Source organism: Lipotes vexillifer, unplaced genomic scaffold, assembly GCF_000442215.2.
Source record: "Lipotes vexillifer unplaced genomic scaffold, Lipotes_vexillifer_v1.1 scaffold666, whole genome shotgun sequence".
Classification (NCBI taxonomy): Eukaryota; Metazoa; Chordata; class Mammalia; order Artiodactyla; family Lipotidae; genus Lipotes; species Lipotes vexillifer.
In genome coordinates this window covers 3632199-3641903 of record NW_006787408.1, presented here as the reverse complement: position 1 = coordinate 3641903, position 9705 = coordinate 3632199, and the positions used below count along the sequence as shown (strand labels likewise).

Here is a 9705-nt window from a genome sequence, read left to right as displayed (position 1 = left end):
TGCATGCAGAATAAAATTGTTTGGTTTTTCTGTGTAGATGTTACACACTACAGGGACTTCCCTGGTGCTCCAGTGGGTAAGACTCCGTGCTCCCAATGCAGGGGGCCCAGGTTCAATCCCTGGTGGGGGAACTAGATCCTGCATGCCGCTACTACGAAGTCCACATGCCACAACTAAAGAGCCTGCGTGCCGCAACGAAGACCTGGCGCAGCCAAAATAAATATTTTTTTAAAAAAGATGTTATTAAAAAAAGAAAGAAGTTACACACTACAGGTTATAAATTTTATATTGAATATACACGATTATAAGGACTCATGCAAATTCTAATTTGTAGCTAGCATTCAGAGCATTTCTTAACCTATTACCATTTGTATACTATGAAATTTGATTCAATGATTGAAATGAAGTTAGGAAAGTCATTTTTTAAATCTTTTATTTCATAGTTCATAAAAAACATATGTACAAGACTCAAAGTAGACAGAAAGGCAGCTATTTAATCACAAACAGACGAGATAGTAGTCACTCAGACTCTACTGTGGAAGCATATTTAATGCATACCCTTCAATGTTAGGCATAAATAATTCAAACTATGCAGTTCAAATTCTGGGTTTTATATCAGATCTGCATATATATGATACTTGTGGTCAAATTTTAAGATTAGTAAAGTCACGGGCCCAGCCGCTCCGCGGCATGTGGGATCCTCCCGGACCGGGGCACGAACCCGCGTCCCCTGCATCGGCAGGCGGACTCTCAACCACTGCGCCACCAGGGAAGCCCCTCATAGTGTTTTTAAAAATTTCCTAAGAAAAGCAAAACATTTCAGGATACTTTAACTTCATATAAAATGTTTTTGCACCATAATTATTCAGTTGAAAAAAATGGTGCTTCTAATTCAACCAACCATGGAATTCATGGTTCACAACATTCTCCATCAATTCTGCCTCAAGGTATTTAAGTGTCTGTCAAAATGTCACTTTGACTACAATAGCATCTTAGATGCATGCAGAATAAAATTGTTTGGTTTTTCTGTGTAGATGTTACACACTACAGGGACTTCCCTGGTGCTCCAGTGGGTAAGACTCCGTGCTCCCAATGCAGGGGGCCCAGGTTCAATCCCTGGTGGGGGAACTAGATCCTGCATGCCGCTACTACGAAGTCCACATGCCACAACTAAAGAGCCTGCGTGCCGCAACGAAGACCTGGCGCAGCCAAAATAAATATTTTTTTAAAAAAGATGTTATTAAAAAAAGAAAGAAGTTACACACTACAGGTTATAAATTTTATATTGAATATACACGATTATAAGGACTCATGCAAATTCTAATTTGTAGCTAGCATTCAGAGCATTTCTTAACCTATTACCATTTGTATACTATGAAATTTGATTCAATGATTGAAATGAAGTTAGGAAAGTCATTTTTTAAATCTTTTATTTCATAGTTCATAAAAAACATATGTACAAGACTCAAAGTAGACAGAAAGGCAGCTATTTAATCACAAACAGACGAGATAGTAGTCACTCAGACTCTACTGTGGAAGCATATTTAATGCATACCCTTCAATGTTAGGCATAAATAATTCAAACTATGCAGTTCAAATTCTGGGTTTTATATCAGATCTGCATATATATGATACTTGTGGTCAAATTTTAAGATTAGTAAAGTCAATTTCAAACTGCTTATATTTTGAGTACAGGTTTAACTGTTACAAATATATGATGTTAACTAACACAATAGTGGTCTTCAAAGATCTTCTCTTTGCCCCATGTTCATACGTTTGTAATCTGAGTCTGTTTGCTAATTTCCCTTCTTATAGTTACTCTTCAACTTAGTGTTATGCATTGAGTTCCCTATGCATTTCACCCATCTCCTTTATCTGAAATAGAGGGGAAAAGAAAAAATTAAAATAATTTTGGACCCAGTCTTTTGTTTATTCTGAAAATAGCTTAAAAAACAAAAAGGAAAGCAAGAAAATTCTCTTCCACATTTATGACTTATTTAAATTTTTTTTAAAAAGGTATATTACAAGGAAACACACATTAAGTACATGATCCAAATTGCTTTTTAGAGATAAGATGGCCAAAGTGACAGAGGGAAGTAGCAGGTAAGCTAAATCTTTAAGAATGGGTAATATTTTTGTTAAATGTATACCATTTTTAAATATAGGAAGAACCAATTCATTTTCTATTATGAATCTTTTACTTTATGGGTAAGGAAATTGAAGTTTAGAATTAAATGATTTGTCTGAGATCACACAATTAATCATAGGCAGAACCGAGACAAGATGACAACTACTACGGATGGCAAACATCTTGCTGTGCAGCAAGCAGGGGATCGACACTTTACACAGATTACTTTATTAAATCCTTACAATATGTCTGTACTATTATCCCCGTTTTACAGATAAAGGAAACATGGAGGCTTAAGGGAAGTTAAATAACTTGCCTAGCCAATAAGTGGTCAGAATTCAATATAATCTGGTCTGCTATGGAACTCATGCAAGAAAATTTAGCATTGTGAGACTCTCCCTAAGACCCTAAGGACTATACTATAAAGGGACTCAAGTGTAATTGAGACCTGTCAGTGTCTGGAAGGTATAGGGATTATTAGGAGTAAGAGATTAAAACAAGGGCCTTTTAATTAAATAATCCACTTACCTCAGCTTTCTCATATTTTGCCATTCTTTTCTTTCTGGAAACAACCTATATGGAAGAAAAATGATTACTATTTGAGGACTGCTACCCAAACAAAATGTTAGTCTAAATTGACACATATGCTTTTAATGAACACAATTCTGATATGAACAAAGTTAATTTTAAAATTTATCCGTAGACATTGTTTCTCAAATGCACTGAGAAAACACTGAATAATCTTTAGTGAAATTGAACAGCTTAGTGTGCATTCTTCCACATCTTTTTTCATCCTAATACAAATATATGAACATATGCATATAAGTTTTAGGGGGTCTCAAAAAAAAAAATGGGATCATACAGAGTATCATTTCCCTCTTTGCACAGCCTGTATCCACATCACAGGAATCCTTCCAGATCAAAAGCTATAGATTGAACAACTCCTTTTTTTTTTGAACTCCTTCTTTTTAATAGCCACTTTATTCCATGGCATGGATACCCCACAGTTTACTGATCCATCCTCCTCTGGATGTACACTCAGGTTGTTTCCAGATTCACCTTACTAGCAATGCTGGAATACATGACCTTGACCATGCTTCCTTATGTACTTGTGCTTTCATTCCTGTAGGACAATTAGATTTCTATGATGAACCTTTCATGTGTTTATCTGCCATCTGGAATTCCTTTTCTGTAAATTGTCTATTCACACCGGTTACCACTCTTTCTTTAGTTTCCTCATCATTTTCTAAGAACCCTTTATATAGTATATGCATAATAATCTTTTGTTTTAGGCATAGTGAATATTTTCCCCAAGCCTATCATCGACATTTTTTTCAGTTTACAGTATCTCTGCCATACAAAATATTTAATTTCAATGAAGTCAAATATATACTTCTTCCTTCATGGATTCCAGATTTCCCACCTTACTTGGTTTCTTTTATCACACGGTTGTACAACATCTCCTAAATTAATTTTGAGACTTACTTTATTCTTTAACATTTTGAACTATAACCCGTCTAGAATTTGTGTTTGAACGTGGATATACTGCCCAACTCCTTTCACGCTGCTGTGCTCCAAAACGTGCTATTCACACACAGTTGAGCAATACGGCCAGCGCTGGTGGGGTGAAACAGGAATCCAACTTTTGTTTTCTTCCAGATGGATAGCCAAGTGTGATAATGCTGCTAAACTGAAAATATAACTTCTCATATACCATCAAATCTATTTCTGAATCTGTTGTGTTGGTAAAATTTTCTGATGCTGAAGCACCCTTACATACCTAGAACAAATGCTGCTTGTTCAGGTGATACAGTCTTCTTCTGAAGCACTGCTAAGCTCAGTTTACATTAAACCTTTTATTTTGAACTGTTGCTTCACACTTACCCCTTTTAATTCTTTTTTATCCTAACATTAATTTGTGTTCTGTAGTTTCATCTCACTGAATGGTTTGGGAATTCAGGTTACTTTGCACTAACCCTGGCAACAGTGTTGAACTGCACTCCTGTGTGCAGTGAGGACAACTGAAGGACGTTTGCTATTTGATAGCAATGTAACCAACCTGTGAGGTGCTCAAGCTTTTCTCAGATCAGTATCCTTTCTTGCTTCATAAGGTTGACTATTTTATAAAAAGGGACTGGAAATGCAAAGATTCATTCAGCATAAAGGATTATAAAAAATGAAGACTTGGTTTCATTAACTTGTTTTGGAACACGGTTGTGGCTTTTTCATATTATCACCTTTTCTTCAAAGAAGAGACCCTGAAATGAAATTTTACTTGTCCTATGCTCACCAGCACAGCAATTCCAGCAGTAATTGCTACTGCCACAACCACAATGACAGCGATTATACCAGCTTGTAGACCCTGCATTGAAAATTCAGGTGGTTTTTCATCAACATAGTAAATTGAAGTTCGACTGGGATCCAGATCCAGTAGTTCCCCATTTACTCTCAGGTCCATCCTTTTGGACTGGAACAAGGATTCATCTTTAACCTACATTGAGAAGCAGAAAAGCAATTTAAAATAGTTAAGAAAACCTACCATGGCCACCTAGAATGACGTGCCAATTATGTACCAAAAGAACTGCTGCCAAGAATCTTTATGGTTTTGGTGATAACAATCTCATCCATTGAAATATAAGAAAGAAAAAAACAAAAAATACCCACCACTTTACAGACAGGAAAATTTCAAACATATACAAAAGTAGAAAGAATAGAATAATGAGATCCCATGTACCTGTTAACTCAGATTCAGTAACATAAACACATGGCCAACCTTATTTTATCTACTCTTCCTTCTATCCCCACCCCCACAGCCTCTCCCAGCCTGGTTTTTTGTTTTGTTTGTTTGTTTTGTGGGGTTTTGTGGGGTTTTGTTTTGCTGCATCGCTTGGCTTGTGGGATCTTAGTTCCCTGACCAGGGATCGAACTCAAGCCCTTGGCGTTGAAATCGCGGAGTCCTAACCACTGGACTGCCAGGGAATTCCTTGGCCTTGTTATTTTGAAGTGAATCCCAGATTTCATCAGGAAATAGCTCACTTAAGGGACTTCCCTGGTGGTCCAGTGGTTAACACTCCATGCTTCCATTTCAGGGGGCACGGGTTGGATCCCTGGTCACGGAACTAAGATCTCCCATGCTGTACAGCACGGCCAAGAAAATTTTTTAAAAAAAGAACAAAGCATCAGTGCCCCTGTGGTTACTATCAAGTGGTCTAACATACACGCAACTGAAATTCCAGGAGACAGGCTCAGGAAAAAAAAAAAGAAAATAGCTCACTTCAGTATATTAAAGTTTAAACAAACATTTTAATCACACCAGTTACACAGCATTTTTTACATAGTCTCTTGTTAATGGAAATTATAGTAGGGGAAGGCTACACTCACAAACTAAATAACTGCCAAGGAGGTAGTAAGAATCATAGGAGAGAAGATATTCTAGGCAGAACAATGGGATAAAAAGGCATAAATATACAAAAAAGTAAGAAAGGGGTATAAGAAAGGTGAGTATGAATGACAAGGAGGACAAAATTAATTGCAGCATGAGAACCAGTTGGAGAACAGTTATTCATACAGTTGATCTAAAAGTAGAGAAACAGGCGAAAGATCTTGAATCCACTGAGGCATGATAGACAACATTACATTTCTAAACACAGGAATAAAATGAGGAAGATTATACTCACATCTTTTTCAAAATAATAAGCCACATCAGCTATGTCCACATCATTCTGAGTTTTCTGGGAAGAATTTTGTACCAGGTCAATAACGATAACATCATTCTCATACTGGGGGGAAAATTGAAAAATACAAATTAATATTACTATAACCAAAACTGTATGAAAATATCATTGTTCAGTAATCAGAATATTCAGTGTTTGATTTTCTGTAATCTGCATGTGTCAGTGTTTCTTGCCATTAGTGGATAACTGGGTTTATCACTAATAATTTCAAAATCTTTGGGAGGTTTTAAAAATCTATCCAAAGGAATTAAAATAGCAATGCAACCAGAGATAATTTTCTTTTCAAAAGAGAATTTTCAAAAGATTTTAAACAAGATATTGAAGTACCTTATTTGGTTAGAACTACTTTAATGCTAAAATGCTAAAGAAATGCAAATCCAAAATGCAGTGGCATTTACCATGTTCTGTTTTTGGGAAGGAAAAAAGTCTGTCCCTACCAAAAAGTCTTTTAAAAATTGACAGCAATTTTCTACCTTGAAAGAGTTCCATCAGACTATTCAAGCATTTTTCAACCAATGTTGAAAGAGTTAAGGAAGGGCTAACTGGTTAAAGACGAGCTCCTGAAACCAGAGAAAACAGGACTACGTAGCATCCAAAGTATTGCCAAAAACAACCACAGAGAGAGGTTTTCCAAGGTGTGAAGACTGGCATGTGTTAGGAATAGTAAGAGACACTACATTTTCTTTAAGGGTAAACTGAGGTTTTCAAAGACTACGGAAGGAAAACAATAACAGGGGATTTGCAGGATTAAGTGCCCAGGGCTTAAACTGTTACTCAAATGCAGTTTAACCACTATCAAAAATCATACCCAAACCAAACCATCCGACCAATTTTCTGTTAAAGCTCACTTGCTAAAAAAAAAAAAAAAATCTTACCAGAATATTTGTGATATATTTTGGATCCAGTTGATAACGACTTGTGATTACCTCCTTGAGTGCACTGTAAATAAAAAATTTTATGCCATTTTGCAACTATCATCATAATAATTGATACAAAAACTACTGAGTTCTAGTTTGACTAGAAACAGGATATTTACACAGTATCCAAGTATCTACCCACAGATTACACTTATTAATTACAAAAAGGAAAGTGGTAACTCCATAGCAGAGAAACCTGGTGGACACCACCCTGACCACAGTTAACATTACTAATAAAGGGACAAGCTGATGTTGTGTGCCTCCCAATGTGAAGTACTGAGACGGACACAAGATCACTTTAAGTAGCTTTCCTGTCAAAAATGAATTACCTGTATTTAATTATGAGGAAACATGAGACAAATCCAAAATTGAGGGACATTCTATAAAACAATTTTCCCATACTCTTCAAAAATATCAATGTCATGGTTTATAATTCAAATATTAATTAAAAATTTAAATTTTATTGGAAAAACAAAGACAAAGAAAGGCCAAAGCAGTGTTCCATATTTAAAGAGACTGAACAGTCATAACAACTAAATGCATGATCTTAGACTGGGTCCTGGGTCAGAGGGGAAAAAATTGCCACAAAGGACATCGGGAAAACTGGCACAATGTGGCTTAACATTAAATTTCCTGAATTTGATAACTGTATAGTGGTTACGTAAGAGAATGCCTTTTGTTCCTATGAAAAGATACACCACAGTATTTAGGGGTCAAGGCGCATGACATCTAGAACTTGCTCTCAAATGGTTCTGGGGAAATAATATTTATACATGCTCAGATAGATATAGAAAGTACACACACATATGCATAAACGTATAAAAAGAAAATGTGGCAAAATGTTTACTGGTAAATCTGAGCGAAGGGTACTACGGGAATCTATACAATTCTTGCACCTCTATTTTTTTAAAAAAGTTAAAAATATTACTTACAGTATTTTATTTTTCAGAAATATGAAAACGCACTGAGACTTGTTTTAGTTTATCTAATGGGGTAGGATGGAAGTTCTGAGTACCAACTGTGCAAACATAATGCATTTAATAGCACTTACGCCTGCAAACTTTGAACATCATAAGGTTTTTCTCTTGTCTTGTGTTTTAGTTCAATGATGATCCAGCTATAAAGTAAAAAGACAGTATTGATTGACCATAACAACTCAGCCTTTTATATTATTTTCTTAATATGCTAATACCCAAATTCGCAAGTGGAATTACAGGAGAATTAACAGAAAAAGGATCTATACAAAAGATATGCCCTTCATTTCTTCCTTGGCCCTCACACACATCATTCATAAAGAACTCAGGCTTTCTACCATGGACCCTCTGGCCTCTGGTCACCACACTCAGATCACATATTACATATTCAAAACTAAATTTAATTAAATGAATCCAAAAAGCATGAAAACAAGTAACATATAGGCAGCTAAGGCTTAGTTGGTCATGTTGGGTCACGTTCATGGGAAGAGACAAAAAGGCACTGAGAGAAACAGAAAAGTGGCCACAAGGCTCCAGAAGACAGAAGTGGAGAGAGCGCCTGCCTTGGTCTTTCTAGTCCTTTCCAATAAAATCTTTTTGGCTTAAGCTAGCTGCAGTGTGTTTCCATTCCTTTCCATTACATAATCCCTGAAACAATCATACCTCGCTCTAAGACACAATAAATGAGCAAATATATACATAACTTAAATCATTCATATACATTTAACACTAATCGTACTTTAAAATACTGAAGAGTGTTAAGTAAAAATATATTAAGGAAAATTATGTTTAGTATGCTACCATAAGAAAAAAATTTAAAAATAAGAAAAACTACATTGCTAGTAAATTCACAGAAGATCTCTGGAAGGTTATGGCATAAACTGATGACATCTGTTCTACGGAAGTGAACTGAGTAAATGAGGGATTGAGATGGGATGGGGGCTTGTCACTGTCCACTCTCTTCTATCTTTTGAATTCTAAATCACAAAATCATATTGCACATTCAATACTAAATTTAATTAAACAAATCCAAAAAGCATGAAAACAAGTAATTTATAGGCAGCCCAACTCACAAGGTCCTCACTGGCTCGGAGCAGGATATTTCACTGTCCTTATCGGTTCTTCTGACCCCAGCAGTGTTCACACACCAGCACGTGGAGGTGCCATTGCACTGCTTGGCTTTAAAGAGCCCCTTGTCGTCACACTCGGGATCATAGAGCCCGTCATTATTCTGGATAGCGCCCTCTGGTTTCACTCTTCTCCCAGCCTTGGAGCCACTCATCTCTGCCTTCATCACCAAACATTTGGTAGCCACTGAAAAGAAAGCATCACGTCAAAGTGAAATGTAACTGCAGTTGTATGCTTAAGGAAAAAATTTAATTTACTCCAAACTTCCAGGGCCAAAGATTACTGTAGACTTCTAAGTTCCCAGGTTCACTTTCTAAATCATAAGAAACTTCAGAGAAGAGATAATGTTGACAAAATAACATGATTCAGATTTAAGCCAATTAAACGCTTCCCGACTCAAGACAAATCAATTAAAGAAGTATAAGTCAAAATAAAACTTAAAGGTCATGAGGATATTCTACTCACATTTTGTGCAAATGACGGAATGTTGTGTACCAATTGAAGTACACTGGCACTGACCATGTGCATTCACAGAGCAGTTTGTGGTCAGTTTGTAGTTTTCACACACACATCCTGCAGGGGAAAAAAATCCACTTTAAAAATGAGGATCCAGGGCTTCCCTGGTGACGCAGTGGTTGAGAGTCCGCCTGCCGATGCAGGGGACACGGGTTCGTGCCCCGGTCCGGGAAGATCCTACATGCCATGGAGTGGCTGGGCCCATGAGCCATGGCCAATGAGCCTGCGCGCCCGGAGCACAGCTCCGCAACGGGAGAGGCCACAACAGTGAGAGGCCCGCGTATCGCAAAAAAAAAAAAAAAAAAAAA

General features: G+C 36.7%; 1 protein-coding gene across 1 annotated transcript in view; it reads right to left on the bottom strand.

Moving 5' to 3' along the window:
- Positions 1 to 1404: 1404 nt before the first annotated feature.
- EPCAM (epithelial cell adhesion molecule) overlaps positions 1405 to 9705 on the bottom strand; it is an 11302-nt gene continuing 3001 nt past the window's right edge. Inside the window, exons 2-9 of the mRNA XM_007459975.1 lie at positions 9347 to 9454; positions 8827 to 9067; positions 7831 to 7896; positions 6738 to 6801; positions 5806 to 5907; positions 4419 to 4619; positions 2657 to 2701; positions 1405 to 1875 (exon numbers count right to left, since the gene is read on the bottom strand). Of these exons, the coding sequence (XP_007460037.1) occupies positions 1834 to 1875; positions 2657 to 2701; positions 4419 to 4619; positions 5806 to 5907; positions 6738 to 6801; positions 7831 to 7896; positions 8827 to 9067; positions 9347 to 9454 (869 nt within the window). The 3' untranslated portion in view covers positions 1405 to 1833. The remainder of the gene's footprint in view (positions 1876 to 2656; positions 2702 to 4418; positions 4620 to 5805; positions 5908 to 6737; positions 6802 to 7830; positions 7897 to 8826; positions 9068 to 9346; positions 9455 to 9705) is intronic.